This window comes from Berghia stephanieae, chromosome 2, assembly GCF_034508935.2.
Source record: "Berghia stephanieae isolate SIO BIC M18660-M18661 chromosome 2, UCSD_Bste_1.3, whole genome shotgun sequence".
Lineage (NCBI taxonomy): Eukaryota > Metazoa > Mollusca > Gastropoda > Nudibranchia > Aeolidiidae > Berghia > Berghia stephanieae.
The window spans coordinates 54,465,313-54,488,486 of NC_088361.1; the positions used below are offsets into that span (position 1 = coordinate 54,465,313).

At 33.8% G+C, this 23,174-nt stretch overlaps 1 protein-coding gene across 5 annotated transcripts; it reads right to left on the reverse strand.

Annotated features, from left to right (window-relative positions):
* Nucleotides 1-2,710: 2,710 nt before the first annotated feature.
* Nucleotides 2,711-22,385, reverse strand: LOC144965164 (serine/threonine-protein kinase ULK3-like). 5 transcript variants are annotated; one of them, XR_013643976.1, is made up of 16 exons: nt 21,972-22,204; nt 20,230-20,370; nt 19,407-19,527; nt 18,958-19,062; nt 18,027-18,170; nt 17,090-17,172; nt 16,294-16,449; nt 14,819-14,924; nt 14,076-14,116; nt 13,217-13,577; nt 11,523-11,590; nt 10,791-10,866; nt 8,066-8,087; nt 5,920-5,960; nt 4,670-4,775; nt 2,711-3,970 (listed from the first exon to the last, which is right to left on the reverse strand). XR_013643976.1 is itself a non-coding variant. In XM_078900204.1 (16 exons), exons 4-16 carry the CDS (start codon nt 19,498-19,500, stop codon nt 3,942-3,944), a joined length of 1,410 nt encoding a protein of 469 aa, XP_078756330.1. In that variant the 5' UTR covers nt 19,501-19,527; nt 20,230-20,370; nt 20,595-20,744; nt 21,972-22,215; the 3' UTR covers nt 2,711-3,941. The 5 variants fall into 5 exon arrangements, 4 of the variants coding, with proteins under 4 accessions (XP_078756330.1, XP_078756327.1, XP_078756328.1 ...); XM_078900204.1 differs by lacking the exon at nt 8,066-8,087 and adding an exon at nt 20,595-20,744 and having other exon boundaries at nt 21,972-22,215; XM_078900201.1 differs by lacking the exon at nt 8,066-8,087 and adding an exon at nt 6,463-6,543 and having other exon boundaries at nt 21,972-22,205.
* Nucleotides 22,386-23,174: the final 789 nt, after the last annotated feature.

The following is a 23,174-nucleotide window of genomic DNA, read 5'->3' on the forward strand; positions in this document are numbered from 1 at the left end:
GGAAACAGTAACAGTCAAATGTATAGTTAGTTTTGGGAGATGATATTTTTTTCCTTGTAAATCATCTCTCTGTTATGCATTGTACTGTTTTCTTTGTTATATACGATTTGTAAAACATTTGAGTGTATTCCTCTTAGTGAGGACCTGTGCTTGTGTCTGGATGAGACTTTTAGTGATCTCAAACTAGTACTTTGATAGTGTACTCTGGGAATCTACACCTGTACACCTGTTTCTTATTTGAACGAATTCCCCTTTGTCTTACCTTTCCTTGGGTGCTTTAATTGTAATTCTAGAACTTTTTACTATCCCATTTTCTTCCTTTTTACTGGCGCTGATATGACCTTAATGTGTTGCAAGTGCCGTAAAACCCTTAAAAACAACAAGTCCTTGGCTGGGAGGGAAACAGTTCAGTTGAATGTATGATTATAGTTTTGGGAGATCATATTTTTTTCCCTTGGAAATCATCTCTGTTATGTACTGTTATTTTTAAATATTTTTTTTGAACATAGCCTCTATGATTTGTTAACATTTGAGTGTATTCCTTAGTGGGATCTTGTGCTGGTGTCTGGGTGAAACACTTGGGTAATCTCAAACTAAGTACACTGATAATAGTGTGCTCTTGGAATCTACATTTGTTCCCTATTTGTACCACTTCCCCTTTGTCTTACTGTTTCCTCAATTCCTTTTAATTGTACATCTCTAGAATGTTTTTACTATCCAATTTTCATTCTTTTTTTACTCTAGTGATTGGGAAGCTTGGTCCTTTACGTCTAGTGGAAATTATTTTGCATCAGTCTAGATGATAGCAAGTAATTGTTACTGTCCATTTAACATAACAAGCCATGATTCACCAGCTCCATGGCCCCTATAGCTGTGAAGGACTTTTAAAGAAAACGAGGCTATTTACACAAAGAAGTGATAGGTGGAATTTCCATTATGTACGGCAAAGGAATGTTGGCTGCCCCCTGGGCTGGTGAATTCTTCATCAATCTACAGCATTGCCATCTCTTCTATTTCTATTCCCCTAAAATCATTTCTTCTTTCCTTAAGGCCTGATGCCTTTGTTCTGGAAAGGGAGGAACCATTTGGTTTGCCTGAAACCCTTATCTTTTGCTGAGGGGGAAATTGAGTGGATCTTTCTCTTTGTAATAATCATTTTTTCCTTTGTAAATCAGCTCTCAGTTATTATGTAATTGTAATAAATTTACTATAATGGATAGTTTGTAACCGTTTGAACGTATCCTTTTTGACAAAGATCCTGTAATGGTGGTTTGAGTCTAGCTATAAAAGTAATATTTTGCTTTTGGATAAACTTCTGTTTAGCTCGTCTTTTTTTGTGCTAAATCTTTGGTTGGTTATTTAGCTATATCTAAATCTTTTGGCTATTCTTTTATCATCATTTTCCATTGGTGCTGAAATGACCTAAATGTGTCACAAGACCTCAAAAATACCCCCCCCCCCCCCCCCCCCCCCCCCCCCCCAAAAAAAAAAAACACCCCAAAACAAACAAACATCCAAAACACAGGGAATATGGAATTACAATGCAACCCCTGAATAACGACATTGCCCAGGACCGGAAAATTATTCCGGGGGTTTTCAAGATGGCGGAAAAAGGGGGCGAGGTGAGACCCATGAATACCTAACAGTAACAGTGCGATGCGCGGTCCAGTGCCTGGAGTAAAGACACGTCCAAAAGCGTTAGAATGAGTATTTATCCTATTTACAAAGAGTATAGATGCTATGCGCTTAGCTAAGCAGAAACTCACAACATTGCCATCCTGAAAAATAATGGACTAACACACATAACTATATGTGCACCTGTGTGATGTCAACTTCGTTCTATCTATACCAGTTTCGATTTCACTTTCAAATGTGTATTGTCTTTGTTTTGATCATAAGCATGCAGTGCTTGAACGCCATTTAACAAAACTGAGAATAAAGCATGAAAATATATTCCCAATATGATAAATTCCCACGAGAAATATAGATGCACATATCTACAGTAGTTTCGATTTTAATTAAAATGAAATCCATACGATACTGCTGATGATATTTGAATACCGAGATACTTTTTTAAGTGCACCAAAATTTACAAGCACTTAAAAATCAGTAGACCTAGTCTTACGATATTAACACCCCCCCCAACCGATGGTTCATATGAAAATAACAAAGAGGCTGTTACTGCTTTCCCCGGCTATTTCAACATATTACGTATAAGACTATAAATATCCTTAATTGCCCCCATAGCACACGGCATTGCCTGATACTGATATCAGTTAACCTCAACTGACCTCAGACAGGTAGCTATCATGGACGGTAAATGGACCCTTGAGAGTACTGTCGACTGATCAACTTCTTTGCTGTGAGCAAGCGCAGATTCCACACAGTGTAGTAAACATGTTCTGATTGGTCGGTAACAAGGCAATCTCATTGGGAGGGGGAAAAGGCGTTTAGAGTGAGTTGACCATGTTTGCGTATTAAATATCGGTATCAACTGCCGATTATTGTTATAACGATGTCGCTAAACAGGGGTTTTACTAAAATGTATGTCACTATTTGGGTTTTTTAAAATTACTAATAACATATAGTATATAGCAAAAAATTCGGGACCAGAGGTCAATGTCGCTATCCCGGGGTTGTCGTTATCCAGAGGTTGCACTGTATTTATTCGTGCATGATTAAAAAAAAAAATATCAGTGAAGGCCATGCGTAAAAATCACATTGGTATATTTTAATATTTCCAGACAATATGAAAATAATATGAACAGTATCAAATTTGTAACCATATCACTATTACCCAACAATACAGAATAATAGCAACATATTTTTCAACAAACATTTGGAGGAGGAGAGAACAGAGACCTTTTGCCCACATTCCCAACCTCCTCACCTCGCCTTATTCTCCTGACCACAGTTGTCATTTGTCATAGATGAGACATAAAAAATGATTTTGCAGTAAGGGCCCTCCATCCAGATGTGTCCTCAGGATTTCCCAACATGAAATTTTAAAAAATCCTAATTCTTTCCTAAAGCTTTCAACAGAGGTACTTCCCGCTTGTATTGACAACACTTTAAAAAAAACCCTGGAAGGTTCATGGTTTGAGTTTCGCATTGAGTGGCCTATAGTTGAGTCCTTGGAAAAGGCTGTTTACTCACATTCTCTGCTGTAATTAGGTGTAAAAAAATGACATTAACAGCTTTGTCTCTAAAAAAAAATATAATTGAAATATTAACATTAACAGGCACCGTGCCCATGTGCCCAGTGTTTCTGTTGGCTAGGAACCCCTTTGGGGGCAGTGTGGCACAGCGATACGGTCTTTGCTTCGTACCGAAAAGTACCAAATTGATCATCCGCCATTGCGCCGTGCTACTTTGAGCAAGTCATCTTGCCCTAGCTCAATTTGCGGTGCAGCAAATGATGCCTGGGTTATTCTAGTCTTCCCTTGGAATAGACCCTGGAGACAAATTTCCCCTACGTGATGAAGAAAGAAAATTTTATTTAATTTTTTAATTTTTTTGTAAAGCAAACTTTTAACTGTCTCTATTGGTAAAAGCATTTATTATATGAACAAACATTTTATATACCCCAAACAATGTTTTCATCAAAGTTGAATTAAGTCAACCTCGCTTAAAGTCAACACACCTTCAGTCCAAGTTTGTTGACTTTAAGCAGACAGCATTGTACCTTGATGCACTTTGACATTCAATCACAGAAACTGGAATTAACATTTCATCATTTCTAACCTACAAGACAACCTTTGGAATTGTAAACAGAAGGGAAAAAAAGCATCACACATGACAGCTTAAAATCACTAATACAATTAACATGATAGTAAATTAAGAATTGAAAGACCATTTGGATACATAAGTAGCCTCTTCATCCACTGCAGTTCAGTAAATGGGTCACAAGCCATCGGAGACATGGTTTAATTGTGTAATTTTCACTGAATCAAGCACTGTTTGGATTGACCTGTGAACACAGATAGGAAGCAATGATGATCATTTGACTGTAGAAATGACAAGTCTTGATAGAGAATTTAGCGAAGAGAAGAATAAATAATATAATGCGTTTGTATTGAAGTGAAGATCAGATTCAATTTCTGGATACAAACAGATCCTATCACAGATCTTCCAAATTTCAGACAAACTGAAATGCTAAATTCTGTACCATTGTCATTTCATGTCAAATTTACATTCTGCACAAGAGCTTGAGAAGTGAATTGCCTCACTGGCTGGGTAGCCATTGTGAAGTGATATATTAGTATGCACGTTTAATATTAAATTGATAAGTACAGGTACAGCATGTAAATGATAGAATGGAGACAAACTTTAGCAAGGATTGCTGAACTCGCTCTATCCCATTATTAAAGTCAGTCACATTTTTCTGTGTTGGCGGTTTAAAAATAACAAAACGAAACAAAACAAACAGCATACTTTATATAACATTAACATATTACAGAAGAGGAGAAAAAAAAAAGATTTTTAATCTACTAAAAATGATGAAAATAATAATATAGCCATGAAATGAAATATTATGTACCGATCCAACCAAACAGTATTCTGTACATATAAATGTAGATCTTGATGATGAATGAGTAGATGAAAATGTGGATGAAATGGATGACGTGTGAGGCGTGGTGATGAACAAGTGGCCATGATGTCTCCTTACTCATTTCTGTGTCCTCATCCAACATGGGTGAGTCCTTAGCTGTGTCCAAGTGTTGGATCTCCATGTAAGACTTTATTGCTTCTGCTTTCTCCATCCACTTTTTCACCTGAAATCCATGGCAAATGAGCATAAATCTTTGTCACTTACAGAGCTTATAGACCATGCATGTCGCTGTGTTGTGGTAACATGTGCATTCACTTTGAACTTATAATATATTCCAGAAGTTTAAAACTAAGCACTTAGGTGACTAGTTCTAGGGAAAGTTTTTACTCTTTTTCTCTGACATATCAGAGACGGACTTAAAATGTCCTATCATGCTAAATCCCTCACCTCCCTGACCATCCATTAATGCAAAACACTTATTTGACAAAACATAATTTATGAAAGCTTTGAAAAGCTGCATTGTGCTTCATGTATTTAATATGTCTATTAAAGGTTGCTGGGAGAATGTTGGGATAATTCTATACATTAAAATAAACAAACAAATAAAATACCTGGTTAGAATAGTAGGTAACAAGGAAATGAAAAAAAAATTACATACCCCTTTCCCCCAAGAAAGTTCAATGTTATGTAATATGACACATTAGAACGTGCAGCGCGAGACTCGTTTGTTTTTTTGTTTTTAAGGGTTTTACGGCGCTTGCAACACATTAAGGTCATATCAGCGCCAGTAAAAAAGAAAGAAAATGGGATAGTAAAAAGTTATAGAATTACAATAAAGCATTCGAGAAAAGAGAAGAAAAAGGGGAATTGGTTCAAAAAAGAAACAGGCGTAGATTCCAAAAGCACACTATCAAAGTACTTAGTTTGAGATCACTGAAAGTCTCATCCAGACACAAGCACAGGTCCCAACAAAGAGGAATCATATAATATAATTTGTAAACTTAACATAATACAATGCATAACAACAGAGAGATGATTTACAAGGAAAAAAATATCATCTCCCAAAACTATAACTATACATTCGACTGTTTCCCTCCCAGCCAAGGACTCTGACCAAGGTCAGGACAAAACCAAACAATCTCATTCCAAGAATAAGACAGAAAGCAATTGGAAAACAGATAAGAGGGGATAAAAGACACAGCAAGTACATCCCTGCCCGCTATGGGAGGTAGGAACCCCACCCAGAGCGCGAGACTCATTTCGGCTTTTAGTCTGTCTTAAAACTTTTAGTCTGTCTTAAAACATATGAAGATATCATTTAGACATGGGCCTTCACTGCATGTTGAAATTTACAAGATTTTCTTTACCTGAGAATTGAGAAGGTCTTTTCTTTTACCTTTTGGTTCATCTGAGGGGAAAAAAGGGAAAAAATAGCACTCATTAAAGAGAAATTCTCTCTCTCTCTCTCTCTCTCCATTGTTCCCCCCCCCCCCCCCCCCCCCCCCCCCCCCATCTTTATTTCCTTCCTTAACTCCCTCAACTTCGCCATTGTATTAATAATGTGTCATACTGAGGTCAACAGGATCACACAATATTTGGGTGAAGGATGGTGGCCATAATATGGATGTTTTACAAAAGGCCTTTCTGACTTACAAAGCGTAGTTTTAAATCCTTTTTTTTTTGTAAGCCTCTACATGTTTACGTCTCATAAGCACTATTCCCTTCTTCCAACAAAGGGGCATTAGCGACCTTTCTCCAAATGTTGAGTGAATTATTTGGATGATTCATTTTGGGATGTGAATAATTATACTGTTTTCAACAAACATTAAAACAACGATTGATGAACGGGGCACCAGTTGTATGATACAATCATTCAAAGAGAAGAAAATAATAAAACAAAAAAAATCTACCAGCATTTCGAGGCCTGATGCTGAATGAAAACACTGGCTTAGAGAGTAAAATGTGTCCATCAGGTTTATTGAATGAGCCTGCTGGATAAAAGAATATCTGGGTCAGTTCTTTATGTAATTTTATTCCTACAAAAATTCATCGCAAATAGCATGATATAAATATCATTTGTAGTGTTAATAGATTTCTCATATTAGTTGGACTTGGAGGAGGATCTTATGGAAAACAATGAAATTAATGATATTTTCGACTCACATGACTTGTTTATTCCAGAATCAAAGTTTAAACTCTTTGAGATCCTTTAAAGTACAACAACAAAGCAAAATCTGCTAACCCAGTATGCTTTATATTTTTCTTATTGAGTTACATAACACCATTTACATCTCTTGCAAAGCAAAATTTGGTTTGTGTAACAACCGCAAAGGCAAACTTCTGTGATCCACAAAGCAAAATTGGTTTCCAGGAAGTTAAATGCCACTTGTAAGATAATATATTTAGTATTTAAAAAAACAAAACGTTTTGGTCTGTTTCAAAAATAAAAGATGATATTGTAAAAAATATGTAGAAAAAAACAAGCAAACAAAACACACAAAGCAAAATCACCATGTACTAAAAGGATTGATATAGTTTAATAATTGTTTATATTGTACAAAGCAAGTAAAAATGTATGTCATTTGAAAAGTATAATTCTATCATTTAAATAAATTTATTGTCTTTTGCAAATGCTTTTATCATCACAAAATGTTTACAATATGTCTTCTGTATAGTAGAATCTATTTCATATCCTCATGTGTGTCTGTAGTTACAAAATTGACATTAACAATTATTTCATAAAAACATAAAAAGCAAATCGCATCTTTTTATATCAATAACTCACAGGAATTCTTATAAGACCAATATTTAAAAAAACAAACCGAACAAAACAAAGTAAAATCCGACAAAACATTTAAAAAAAAAAAAAGAAAAAGAAAAAAAATCTGCTTAATTTTTGTGTTCATGAGGTAATAGTTTAACGAAATTACATTTTGTTTCAGCAAAACACTTTACACTGTCTTCAAAAATCTACTTTATGTAAATGTGTATTATTTTAAACAAATCCGAAAAGATGACCTTATGAGACCAGCAAAGAAGAACTTAATATTGCAAAATCAAAAGTTCATAAAAGCAGTATCAGAGGCAATAACCATTGGTTTTTTTTCCACACCAAGAGCAATTATATTGAATAAACTCAATGGGTTTAGATAATGATGATGACGGCCAAAAGGGTCTAAAGTAAGAAATTAGGATCTGAGAGAAAGACAAAAAGTAATTTTCTGGACAGTTTTATAGGACTTTTAAAAAATCCCTATATCAAAATATTGAGATCCAAGCAAAGTAAATCTCAGAACAAGGGTTTCGAGGAAGGAATTCTTGTATTACCATTAAGACAATTTGGTAAACATTTCCAGGCTGAATAAAAAATTTAAGCATAAAAATTCTCAGAAAATATCAAATTAGGAAAACAAATTTTAAACCAAGAAAAAATTGTAAAACAAATGTTATATTTGGACAGCTATAAGAGTACATGTACAAAGCTGAACCACTCCTCTTCACAAAAATACTAACCAGCAACTTGAAAGTTTAACTTCTGAAAAAAAAAAACTATGTTTTTTAATAGTTTTTTTTAATATAAAAAAAGACCTAAGCATGGTCGCATATATACATAAATTCAAGTTCCAGTCTTTATGTTGCATAAGGCATAATATGTCACAAACTGGAAATCAAATAACAAATCACTCAATCTCGATGACTCTCGTCACTCACTCATCCTATGGTTCTTGTGCATGTGAAAAATGTCTATTATAATGTCAGGTGGTAGGCTATACCATTCGAGTATGGAGTGAATTTTTAAAAAAAATCATACCTGGGTACCAAAAAATTTGTATTCTTAGACCTTGTTCTTAACTATTTGGGCAATGAGAAAATTTCAACTGAGAGAGCTGCTCAGTTTTATGGTCCAGTCATCGCTACAACCCACAAAAATGGGGTCCAGTAAGTTAAAACCAAGTGCTTGCAACCAATATTTAAAAGCACAAAATAACGATAAAAAGCGTGATCAAAAAGTTCCACCCCCCATAACAAAACTCCCATGAGACAAGTAGCCTTGTGGCGTGGTAATTAAGCAGTTTTGACTTGTATCCAAGATAATGCAGGTTCATATCTTGGAATGTACTCTCCTCATTGTTATCAGTATCTGTACACTAAATGTATTTGATATTTATTCCTAATCATTATTATAATGTTGCTAAAAAAAAAAGTAATAAGACTATTTGGCAACAGTGCATAAACAATCCTGTGGCTATTTGGGCAATATTGCTCCCATATATTTAAATGATCAACTGATTGGAATTATGCTCCAGAAAAGTGATGTGATGTTTAAAAAAATGGCGAAGAAGATCAGAACTTCCCATTTACAGCTTACGGATGAGTAAAACAAACATTTGGCATCATAAGCTCAGCTCAGATTGTACTGAGGAATTAACCAAAGTTTTTTCTGACAACCCCTTGTCCATCCAGCATTGATTGGGCAGTTGGCTCTGTTAGATCTGGTGGAAAGTACTTTGTGATTGCTATTGTCCATTTCACGCTTTAAAAACTTGGATAAATTCCGGCTCCATGGGGCTAATGGCTCTGAACGACTACTATTTACAGTCTCTTTCCCAAATACAGTTCACTCTGCGCAATCGCACACTCCACTTATATGCTACACATTCCTGAAAAATGAATTTTTTCTTTATAATTGCTCCGCTTAATCGCACACCTTCTCCGCATAATCGCTATACCTTGATTACATTTTGATTGGAGAAAAATATCTAAAAAATCCACAAAAAAGTAATGAAAATGTGTTTCTTATTGAACTATTTTCACATTTTAATATCATAATACTTGTGAAAAAGTCTTTCCCGTCAACACAATTCCACTGTCCCTCTGACCCTTACTAGGTCAGTCGCCCAATGCTTGTTAACTGACATCAAAGGATTACCTGTCACGATGGTTTAATTGACTCAGCACTCACTGTCCGCATCACAAGGTGTGAAACGTGATGCAGTTCACTCAATACCAAGTGTTTGTTTACATTGTCTGGCCACTCAATTGCAATTCTTTGCTTGTGCATTGTTTTCCTCAATGGGCCGTGAACATTAAGAAAGGATTACAGAGAGGACTCACCTCTCATCTTTTGATTGATCTATATGGTCCCTGTCTACATTGATACACTCAAAAGGCAAATGAACTGGCATCAACTCAAAGCATGTCTTTCTTCCCATCAGAAGGCTGGCTCTCGAGATGGAAAGGTTGACAGAATATCGTGTTTAATTAAGAACATGGTGAAAAACACAGACTGAGGTCTCCTCTGCCAGCCAATGGAGTGATGAAGTTTTGAAACAATTTCTTCAGCAGTACGGCTCAAATGACATTTACAACGCAGATGAGATGGGGCTTTTCAACTGTGGATTCCCTCATAAAGGTCTTTTCTTAAAGCAAGATGAGCTCAGTGGTGAAAAAAAAAAGGCGAAAGAAGAAATCACTGCGATGATGTGTGCCAATATGACAAGCACTCACAAAGTTCCTCTTCTGATCATAGGTAAGTTAATTTATTCAAATGTGTGCATATTATGAACGTTTTTCAAAATGTATTTTGGTAAATCACGAGGTGTGTGTGTGTGTATGTTAAGCATGTTGACCTTTTTTTCTGAAATGAACCAGTTTTTTCGATATTTCTTTGCACACATGCTAAAAGTCAAAAGCTGAGATGTTTTCAAAGTGATCCAAAGAAACTGCCAGTTTACTATAAATCTTCTTCATACGTCTGGATGAGAGAATAGAAAGCAATCAATGCTTCACGATTACTATTCTTACGAACAATAATGTCACATTTGGTTGTTGATGAAACATAAATAAGAAAGAAAAAACCCCAACCCAATACAAACCAAAAAAAACCCAAATAAAACCCCTTTCCAATGATATTAATGTCCTGAACATGACTGTCCCAAGCCACTAGAAAACTCAGACGGGAAGGTCCTACATGAATGGCACACGAAAGCTGGTGCTTAGATGCTATTTATAGCTTCACCACCTAATCGCACACTCCACTTAATCGACACACGAACCTGAACTCCCAAGGGTGTGCAATTAAGCGGAGTCAACTGTATTTCTTAGCCATACATAATCCAGTCTATTGAATTTTGGTTTAATTTGTAATTTTCTTTTTCAATGTATAAGTTTTGTAATCTTACACTCATATCCATAACAATCGTATGACAATTCAAAAACAAAACAAGTATGATTTTACCTGGTAATATCTTCAATAAAGCACCTAGACCAATTTCAAAATGGTGCAGACATTGGCTATACTTTTCTGTCTGTTCCTAAACAAAAAATGGAAAAAAGACATTAAAATTAAGTCTTATCCGCCAATAAGCAAAGCACACATTAGGAATTTTTATGCAATCTATTAAAGGCGAAATGATTACAAGAACGAAGAAGAAGAAGAAGATTACAAGTTAAACTTGTCATAAAGTAACATCAACACCCTCCCTTTAGTGATTTAAAAATAGTTATTGTATGGCGCATACAAGAAAAAAGCAAGAAATTAAAATATCAAATCAAACAAGACCCCCCCCCCCAAAAAACAAAACAAAAAAAACAACAAAACAAAACAAAAAACAAAACAAAAACAACAAAAAACAAACAAGAAAACAACATCCCCCCCCCCAAAAAAAAACAAAACAAAACAATACAAAGCATACATCAGGACTTTTTAAACAGTCTACTATAAGAGATGAAATAAATACAATTTAACATAGTTATAAGCTTTTCATAAAGCAACATATACTCTTCCATCCTTTGGTGCTTTAAAATAGCTATTGCTGTATACAATTGAAAAAATAGAAAAAAAAAAACAAAACAAAACAACCCCCCCCCCCCCCATAAAAAAAAACAAAAAAAAAAACAAGAAACAAACAAAAGAGGCTACCAGGTTAAAATACTCAATGACAACAACAAAACGTTCTTCAATACCAACCTCCATCAAAGCACCATTAATAACTTTCAAAGCAGCAGTAAGCTCTGGAGAATTGTCACAAAGTGTAACTGCAATTTAAAACAAAGGAAGATAATAATAGGGATAAGGGGGAGCATTGCTTTTAGAGAAGCCACAACAAATATTATGCAAAAATATAAAATACCCCCCCTTTAACTTTAAAAAAAATGGTCCCAACATTGAGGTTTATAACTACCTTACTCGTATGAATCATAAAAAAACAGTTGCAATGAAATGTAAAACAACCATATTTTACCACTTGCATAAAGTTTTCTTGTAATCTAAAAATCAATTTATTGAATATGAATTGTTATGCAAAATTCATGAAAAAAAAATATCATGGCAAACAAATATGAGGACAAATGTGTTCTATTCCTTTTTCTAACTTACAGCCTTTCTCAAATCTTCTCGAAAAAAGACTGACATTATGGAATAAAAACAACAGACAAGTTGCAGCACCCCCCCCCCCCCCCCCCCCCCCCCCCCCGACAAAAAAAAATTGATACATAACTATAACTATGACTTCTTTCTCTGAATTTTCTTTTCTATAAAAATTATTGATCACAATTGCTTATTACATCCATTTATCAAAGTGTCCATCATGATATTTATCCGTTTGACCAACTAGTTGCATACATTTTGGTTACGTACTGTTTACAAACGGGAAGAGAGGGGGGAGAAGCATAACATAGCCATATGGTCTTTGCTTTGCAACCAGAAAGTACCGAGTTCAACTCCCTGCCACGATGTGTGGCCTTGTGCTAGTCACCTTGCCCTAGCCTAATTTTTGGCTCTGCACTGTGGCTGACCTCTGGGTTATTCCAGCCTTCCCTTCCCTAAAGAAAAAAAATTCCCCTTGAAAATAAATAAAGGAAATTATTATTATAACAATTTTTTATTTTTTTTTATTTCACTTTTATTTTAAGCTTTGAGAGATATATTAAATGTAAAATCTTGAGAAATGTTGGATAAAGGAATTTCATGATCCCCTGGTATGAATCCTACAAAATTATTCTACATGTGCCTTGTAAAAAGTTTATTTTGGGTGATCATAGTCTGTTACTGAAGATTAAACTAAACTAAAAAGAAATACTAATTGAGGTCCATTTAGAGAACAACTACCCTGAAAGAAATCAGCAATACATTTTTAACATGAGGTTAAAACTTCCGAGATGTCAACCAACAAGAAAGAAGGTCTAGTTAGGGTCATTAGATTAATAGAAGACAAAAATGAAATATGTGTAATTTCCCTAATTCTTCAATACTTCTTCTTTTTAAAAATAAATATGCCTAGCAAAAAATAGTCATCATATATTATTAAAATTTTATTGTCTCTTCATAAAATTTTGATATTTAACTGTAAACAAGTTGTCTGTTAATGAGAAATTTCAAAATAATTGCACTATCGACGAAGGTATTATAACGTCTTAAAAGTTCGAGCTCCCTTTTTTATTTCTTTTTGGTCCACCCGAGATGTATCTCACTGTTTGTGACAAAATATACTGTTTGAAGAATGTAAAAATGCATTGTGATGATTATAGAAATTTCATAATTACTCCAAGTACCATGCAAAAGTAGTGAGCACTGTTTTATTATCATTATTATAATAATAATAATTATGATGATGATGACGATGATGATCACCATGATCATCATCTTTAGTTGCTTTAACTTACAAAGTTCTTCAAAGCAGTCATTGCCTGTCAAATCTCGATGGGGAGGGGAGTGAAGTTTGGTGGTGGTGGTGGGTGATGATGGTTTGCATTTGCCGGTGGTGGTAGTTTTAGTTGAGGAGGGGGAGGAGGAGGATACAGACGTAGGTGACGACGGTGTGGATGATGTTGGCCCAGTAGTCCTTGAGGGTGAGCTGTTGGAAGATTTATTGGGGTGTGAGTCAGAAATAGACATTTCTGACAAGGACTTCTCAGCTGTGGCGTGATGGTGGTTGGGGTGGTGATTGTTGGATGATGGTGTTTTTGATGATTGTGGTTTCATCATTTGTTTTAAAACCTCTGCACGGTCCATGTATTCTTTGACCTGAAATAAATATTGAAAATATTGTATTATGAATACAGATAAAGGAAAGTTGTACAAAACAATACAGCTTTTAAAAATTCAACAACTGAAGTAAAAAAAAAAACATGCTTCGAGGGTAGTCATTTTCAGGATAGTCATAAAATGAAAAGGCTCCAAATTTAGGGTAACTACATTCATCAACTTTGTATCTACATTGTGGAATAGATCACTGGAGAAGTATGAGACGCCAACATATTTGGAAAGATAGTTGTGGGTTATAAAGAAAATATGAAGTTGTATGGCGTCCGGGAAAACATTAAAAACTTATTGATTTATGAAACATAAAAGCCTTAAACATTTGCTTTCATTATTGTTAATACTGTCAGGGTATGTGTTACTTAAAACACAAATTTATTTACTTTCATATGGTGTAGTAGGTAGGAATGCTACTTGATATTTATTTGATTTAAAGCTTAGATTGTCAAGCTAAAAATTAAAAACAATAAAAAATATCTATACCTTTCGACGTAAGGCATCTTTCTTTCTGTGATTTGCTTCATCTGAAAAAAATAGAACATAACTCAAAGGTGAAACAGAGAATGATTTTTTAAAACCTTTTATTTTCTCCAATTTATTGGTTCATTATGTACATTTATGTTCATTTTTATAAATGTCTCATTCTAATAACATCAGTGAGAGAAAAAATATGATCACATAATAGTACACTGCAAGTCAAAAGCTCCAACTTAAGCACAATCGACTGAAAGATTACCAGTTATAAGAGGCCACGTTATGAAAGTAGTTCATAAAAAGTTAGAATCAGAATATCACGGGTTTTCATTGAGCATGGCTTGGCAAAATCATGAGACTATTTCACTGAATAGAGTTAATAATCTAGTTAATGCGTGTATTAAGAAATCCAAAGGGTAAATTGGCAGAGCTCTGGAGTACCACAACATCAAATATGGTTTGTATCTGTGTATTGTCAGATTTTATTTCCTGGCATTTCTGTACACCCAAGAATGATTAGGTTGCTTGGTAATTTTTAAACATTTTTTAAGTAGAGCATTTATTTTGTACAATATCCACGAAACCTGCTCAAAGTACTTTACAAGGCTAACAGCAACACTAACATGCAGGATGAGACATGAAGCTTGTCAGGCGATATTACAATTTTTTATGTCTAGATTTCCCCATTATTATATCAGACTGACTTGTTTGGTCACATTTGAAAAATCAACAACAAATGTAGATTATCTTACAGTGTATGGCAGGCATAAAGAATGATAAGGCTTCACAGTAGAGCTTGACAGCTGATTTCAGATTTCCTTTCTGGTCTTCGTCTACTGCTTTAGATACAATTGCTAACTGGAAAATAATAATGATGATAATAATAATAATAATAATAATAATAATAATAATAATAATAATAATAATAATAATAGTAATAATAATAATAATAATAATAATAATAATAATAATAATAATAATAATAATAATAATAATAATAATAATAATAATAATAATAATAATAATAATAATAATAATAATAAAAGTCATTGAAATTTTGAAAAATCATGGTTATGATTAAGTTGCATTACGAAATGGGCACCATTGTCCAAATGTAACCAATATGCTCATTAAAATACTAAACTCATTCATTCAATATATCTAAAAATCAGAACAACCCACAGATGATTGAAAAAAAAATGCATGATGTCATCAGGTGTTGCGATACAATTCCTTCATCAGTGAGTCAATATGTTGTGAAAAATACTGACTTACTGGGCCAAGCATATTTGTGTGTTTTGCATGTACCAAGGGTCGCTAAGGCCTTTTTTTGACTGGAAATAAATAGTCAAGGGGAGGAACAGGGTAAATAGCAGGAAATATTCTGATTGGTTAATGCTTAGTACAGGGCAAATCTTCAATAAGCATCGTATTTTTCACCTCCAGCAGGAATCTGTTGACTAATTCCATGAACTCATTCCCTGTTGCGCCCTAGACAGTCAAATAAGCACAAGCGTTGAATTTTAGATAGTGTGCCCATGAAACTTGTCTCATTCAGTACATGAGCCCTGTTTGCATCATCTCTCTAGTACAACATCCTTCATTAATAAATGGAGTAATCTGTGAAACATGCTTTGTGTTTATATCAGCACCAATAGTTCTTGGTGATGCATAGTCATATTTTTTTTTTGTCTTTGATTTTAGAGATTTTATAACCCTTGCAATGTTTTTGTGTCCAATTAATGCGTACTTCTTTGCAGGTCTGATAACCCAAAGTGTTATGGGCTCATTGTTAAAATGGAAATACTCTCAAACCAATGCAAAATATTTACCATTACAACAATGTTAAATCAAGCTCATACGGCTATCAGACCTGCTATAAAATATACACGTTGTGTCAAATCAATGCTAGGTAAAAAAAAAATATTAATTAAAAATTTTTAAAAACAAACTATCAAAACAAAACAAAAACAAAAATAAAAACAAACAAAAATAATTTTTTTAAAAATATGATAGGATGAGTGAAAAAAAAATGTGAACCATATTGAGAGGTATTAATTTTAAGGACAGATACTTGAAAAAGAATTGACACATATAATGTGGAGTTACTCTACATGCAAAATAATGAGTTCATCCAACATATATTGTTACTAATTATAGCACAGATCACATACAAATGATCATAAACATTGACTGCACAAAAAAAAAACAAAAAACTTTCGCTTACTGCACTGGGTAAGGAGTCTTTGCTAGGTAAATGTTCCATGTCAACAAATGGGTGAGTGAAAAATTCCTCAAAGCGTATTCTATTTGATGGATCCCTTTTGAGGAGACGTAGAAGAAGGTCACGGGCATTGTCTGATATGTTAAACCCAAGAGGTATCTGATGAGTAAAATTTATTAAATGGTAATAACTGCGCTTGAAGAGGAAAGAAGGTCAGTCTCAATCAAGAGATCATTCGTCTTTACAGTTTCGATGCCCTTTTCAAGGCATTTTAGATTATTTTAAATTTGGCACCTGTTTTAAAATCTGTCTGCAATAGGACTTTAAGGAACGGTCATTGAAAATTCTTTATTTACAAGAAACAGTCTCAGATTTAGAACTCATGACCTTTCAATCTAAATGTGAGAGACTTATGCCTATAACATCTGCTCATATTCTTAGTTTAAATAAAATCTGGAAAATGTTCATAGGTGAAGAAATAGATTCATAATCAAAGGTAAGGAAATAGATTATAAATGATCAAGTTAATTTCGATGAAATGAGGTCAACAAATTTCAAAGACCAGGATTCCCCATTAAATGGGTCAACTTTAGCCACTTTAGAGCATATGGCTTTTGGTATAAATTTGATATATAATGGATTAAAAACTATTCCCAGGCAAATTTGGCCCAGACATTCACGAAAATATATATCAAGATTAAGTTAAAAGTCAAATTGCAATATAATAGCTGGATGGCCGTATCCCCCCAAAATAAATAAATATATATATGTATATAAGTTTATCAATGATCCAGTTTACCTCTATAGGCTTATCATCCCAAATTTTCTCCCCCAACTCCCTGTAACTTTTGGATGCAAAGGGTGCTTTTCCAAAAAGACATTCTGTGAATCAAAGTAAATTGTACATGTCTTTGTTAGTTATTTAATTATTTATTGATAAATTCATAATTCTATTTGTCAATGAATGGCTTTATTTGTAATATATTTAGTTACATTTCCTTAATCTGAATACCACCGTTCCTAGCACGTTGTCAGGATTACAGGTTTTTATGGGATTTTGACTTTCCAAATTTCCAATGCAAGGTGAGAATTTCAAATCAGGAAAGGCATATGTATCTACAGTATTGAAGGCCTCAAACATTTTATGGTAAAGGGTTTTACAATGCTATTAATATCTGGCCAGAGGGTTCAGAAAGATAAGGCTAACTCAGTGATTATACTTTTTGTAAGCAGCTTTATTTCTCTTCTCTTTTCAGAAGGATTTTCTGTCACTCGTTTGTCCTTCACTTTTGGTTTGTGCATTTATAACTCTTCTCGTTGATTACTACTATTTGAAAAAAAAAGATGTGGTATATATAATCTAATTTATTGATCATTATGTGACAACCATCACCATTTTATCCTAACTCTAAATGTAACCACTAAAATGTATTAAGAAAGCTTGAGCTATCCTTCTTACAAAAAAGAGTGAAGGATAGGCCAAACAAAGGTATACCTATACTTTGGTTTCCATAATACCTAATACCATAAGCTTAGTATTTTACATAAGAATACTGTACTTTAATATTGTCAATTGAAATTCTTCCTCTTTATACCAGCAATTTTCTCAAAACAATAAAAACCTGTATAATAAGAGGATTCACCTAACACGCATCAAGAATGCTATGTTAATGATTAATATTAAATTTACTTCAAACAATAAAAACATAAATATAAACCTAAAGTATTAAACTCACCATATAAAATAACACCTATGGACCACAAGTCCACCCTATTGTCGTATCGTTTCTGGCAAATTATCTCAGGTGCCATGTAGAGAGGTGACCCCCTCATGACATGCAGGCTGTCCCCGTCATACAGAGGCTTGGCAAACCCAAAATCTGGTATGATTGATTTAAGATTTGAAAACAAATTCAAAACAAATGTATCGTAGTGCTATAATATTGAACTTTAATCATTACATACATGATATCTCTTATGCTGACATGCTTTTTGTTTATAAATTGAACAGTTAATCATCATAAAGAAATTATAAAAAAATAAAAATCCAAACTTCAAAATCTCCATAAACAAAAAGTGACATCCTACAATGTAGAAAAAAGGAACCAGCAGGAACAAAGTCAGAGTTTATCCAGGTCTCTATAATTGGAAAGTGACGAATGCTTATAATCTCTGAATAGGATATTAGTTAATTGCATAATACATTATGTGAGAGACGGCTGGGGGAGGAGGGGCAAGATGGTTCAGAGAGTAAAGAATTGCACTTATAACCAGATCCGTAGGACCTGGTTTCAAGTCCCACTGTATACATCTTGTTTTTTTTTCTTTCTTTAAACAAGAATCTGAGCTATTACTGCTCACCGACTTCTGAAATAACATGGTATTTTTAACAAAACTCAAAAGACAAATGGAGTGGAATTTTAATTCTTATTTCACCCATTTTATCATAAAGGATTCCAGCTAGCTCAGTTGGTAGAGCACTCACCTCACAAACAAAAGCACTAACAACAATCATGGATCAGTCTAGATTTTTTCTGACAGGTATTTTACCAATTGCAACACAACCCCACATCCTGTGATATAAACAAAAATCCAAAAATGATATAAACGTAAGAAACAGAAATTTTTAAGAAGAAGAAAATTGCGCAACCTTTGACATTAACTAACCTGCTAGCTTGATCTGAGAATTGGATGTGGATGATAAGAGAATGTTCTGAGGCTTCAAGTCCATATGTGCGATACTGTTGTCCCACAAAAATTTCATTGCTGATGCTGAAAAAAAAAAAGTCAATGCTAAAATATATATGGAATCTATCTTTAAAAATTGAGCATTAACAAAACATTTCTAATCACAAAATGAATGCTCCCAAACAAACAATCATTAGTCAACGTCTTTTTCTTCCTCCCAGACCGAAGGGTCTGATGAAATATTTTACTCTCCTTTTCACATCTGTCACACAACACAAAGCACTGTAGAAAGGTAGCCCTGAGAGGAAGTGAAAAGTGAGGTATTGGTTTTCAATGGATCCTTTTCTCTTTGTTAAAAATAATCATTTTTAGATTTCACACGAGCTTAATATCAGTGGTATGCAACAATGAGGGCAAAATAATAATACCTATTTGCTGTAGAAACCTTTTGACGACATGCTCAGGCAATGCTCTCTTGCTACGTATGAATCGAGAAAGGTCTCCACCACTACAATATTCCATTACCAGGTAGATGTAATTGGCATCCCACTGTGAAAGATTATTAGGCTTTACTCTGGGTAGTTAAAAGGGTAATAAGGCTAATAGTGTTGATATTGTATAATAAAGTCTAGGACAAATACCCCATGACAACCCACCCAGAGAATGTTCCCTTTAAGGCAATGTATCAGTCTTTTCCTGGAATAATTATAATGTTTATATTTATTGCTTATCAATCAGTTCAAAAAATGAGGGGAGTCATATATGTCTTGGTTGATACAAAAAGGCACACATTCTACTAAAAACCAACCTTCGTAAACTCATAGCCTGACACTGGCAAAAATGATGTCAAAGGCCATGGCAATGACCTCCAAATGAGAGTGATACACGAGTTGTACTCAATATGATGGGGCCATTTGATTCCTTGAGCACTAATAATGACTATTAACTTTCTGAACTACAACAAAACAAACATTTTGGGCGGATAAGAGTAAGAGAAACTTGACATCATAATCCTAGAATGTCAATTGCATTATGTAAATATGCAGAAGTATTAGAAAAGCCATATAAAAGAAACCCAACATATTGCAAGAAACAACAATAACAACACAATCAGATCTTCAATTCTCCTCATATTAAATATCATCATTTAGTATGGAAAAGAATATCAGTTATTTAAAAAAGCAATCTCTTTCATGATAAAAACATCGTACAACAAAACAAATATATCAATAATCAAACAAACATTATTACATGAAAATCTTTTAGAGTCACTATGTATTCATGCTTCAGCTTTTTGAGAATTTCAATTTCAGTTAGAAGATTATCAGTTGATGCTTTGTTGAGACTGCTCTTCAGTACACACTTGATTGCAACAACTTCACGGATTCCAGTCTGGGAAAATAAAAAGAAAAAAGATGAATGCATAGCAGCGTCATGAAAGAAATTACACTGAATACATCCTTAATTATTTGATACCATTTTTAAAAAAGTACATGGCACTTATAACAGCAAAGCACATTGGGCACAGAGAGCTGACTGGTCTAATTTTAATTTTGAAGTACATTATCATTTTTAAAGGGGCAACGTGGTTCAGAGATACGGTTTTTGCTTCGTACCCGAAAGGTAAAGAGTTTGATCGCCCGCCGCTGCAAAGTGTGGCCTTGAGCAAGTCACTTCACTCCAGCTCAATTTGCGGTGCTGCACAGCGGCTGACGCCTGAGTTATTCCAGTCTTCCCTTGGAATAGACCCTAGAGACAACTTTCCCCTATGGGATGAATAAAGGGAATTTTATTTTATTATTTATTTATTTATCAATGATGAGTCTGAACGAAAATGAGAGGATATAATATTACATTGCGACGTGCACATATTTGCAGACCTGATAACCCACATTGTTATGGGCTCATTGAATTGTTGTAATGGAAAAACTCTCAAACTGACACAATGATTAACAAGTTTCTTTCTAGTTGAAAAAAGAAGACGAATTGCCGGTTTGATGTTTCAGTTCAAAGTATCAAAAACTTACCATTTGCCTTTGAAAAAAAGCTTGATTTGGCATTTGAGCACTATTTACTTTCATCTTGTGTTAAATATCACTTGATATTAATTGATTTGGGACACAAATAACCACTGGCATTTTTTCAGAATATTTGGTATTTTCCACGCCTACTTTGGCATTTTGCATAAAATAGTTCTACCAACTTAATAAATGTGCCTGCCAATAACGAAAAGGCCAGGCTTTTGGTTATTGCCAGACAGGGTCTGCCAATTATCAAAAGTCCATATTTTTAAAATTATTGTCAGACAGGTGTCTGGCAATAATCAGTTTTCTTTATTGGCAGACATGTCTGAGAATAACGACAGCCTGTATATATATTACTACTACTACTATCTACAATCTTTCAATTTCAAATATTTATTAATTTATTGTCGGCATTAAAAAAAATGTTTCATAAATAATTTAGTCAGGCTAATAGTAATAGAAGCCTATGACCGCCATAGGTTTTAACACATAATGCATAAAAATATGTAGTAATAAATTGTCGCTTAAAAACATTCCCTCATCCAAGATTCTAATCATGACACACAAAGAAAAGTAACATAATATTATATACGATTAGATTAATTACAAATATTACATTTGCATAGCTGGCCATTCCATGAAAGGATATGATTTTTGAAAACATTAAAATTTGAAAGTTTCCATATTCTGGAATGTGGATAATAAATGTTTAAAAGAGCGGAGTTTCAAAAACACCGTCTGTGTATAGTGTATTGTTCATCGCCATCGTTATTGACAAGACTGACAATAATCACAGGGTTAAACTAACCGTTGCCTTATATTATAAATAAGGATATAATAACATTATTTTATTTGAGTTGGTATATATGCATTTGATGTGTTATTGACCCTAAATGGTCGTAGTCGTAGATGATTTCACCATGACTCACTGTCTGCTGTTTTTCAGTCAGTCAAAGATCGAGGTTTTACCTTGCGATAAGCTTTGTAGACGGTGGCGTAAGTTCCGCTGCCCAGCTTCTCCGAGAAAACATACTGACCAAGGGTTGGCTTAGGTATAATTCCAGAGTTAGATGTAGAAGTAGCCATTATTCGGCTCTGTCAACCTTTCCAATAGTACAGGTATTCATCTCCCATTAGACATTAGATTGTTCCACTGGACTCCACCATTTGTTTGTTGACATTCATTCGAATTACCGAAAACACGACAATGTCCTGTGAAAACTTGGGAAAAACGATTTTTACACAGCTGAAAGCAAAGGTCCGATGAAATTTGAAAGAGCTCCATAAAGCAGAGGTTTTTAGTTTGCTTTCATTGATAACAGCATAATGTATTATAAAAAAGGAAGTGGTTATTCAGTATCAGATACTGAATAGTGCTTTGCCACTATTCAGTATCCATAAGGAACTCTTTTATTATAGAGAGAGTGAAAAGTGCGACAATCTCAGTTGAATGTAAATAAACTGCTGACCTACTACCAGATTGAACTCGTGCAGTAACTGACAGCCCGATTCAAAGTTGTAGAAATATTTTGATCGTTATTTTTAAATTTCTGCTATAGTGCAATTAACATAGTTCAAAATATCAAAAGAAGAGTGGCATTCAAATACATTTTTTAATGTCTAAATAGACATGATTAAATGTCACTAAAAGTTCAGTGACACCATGGCTTGGTGGATAAGCTGTTTGACTCTGAACTTAAGGTTCGAGAGTTCAAATCCCGGCCGGGTTAACTTTTATTTTTCCCCAATATTTTTGTTTTAATCATTTTATTTTCTTGTAATATATTTTAATGTATATATTATATTATTATTATTATTATTATTATTATTATTATTATTATTATTATTATTATTATTATTATTATTATTATTATTATTATTATTATTATTATTATTTCTACTTACTATTATTATTATTGTTGTTGTTGTAATCGTCATCATCATCATTATTATGATTATGATTTTTAAATCAAGTAGTAGGAGTTATTTAATCAGTTATCGATTTATTACGAATATCTTTTATGTGTTATAATCTCGTTGTTGTTTTTCATTGATGTGCTCTTCTATTGTTCATTACTTTTTAAAATCTTGCTTTTTTCTGTTTGTCACATTTGTTGTTGTTGTTGTTCTTGTTGTTGTTTTTGTTTGTTTGTTTGTTTTGTCATCTAAGAC

Coding starts and splice junctions, on each gene's coding strand:
- LOC144965164 (XM_078900201.1), bottom strand. CDS start 22,088: ATGGCTACTTCTACATCTAACTCTGGAATTATACCTAAGCCAACCCTT. Junction 19,063..19,406: donor AAGGTTTCTACAGCAAATAG/GTATTATTATTT, acceptor TTTTTTTTTCAG/CATCAGCAATGAAATTTTTG. Junction 10,867..11,522: donor TTAATGGTGCTTTGATGGAG/GTTGGTATTGAA, acceptor TTTTTTGTTTAG/GAACAGACAGAAAAGTATAG.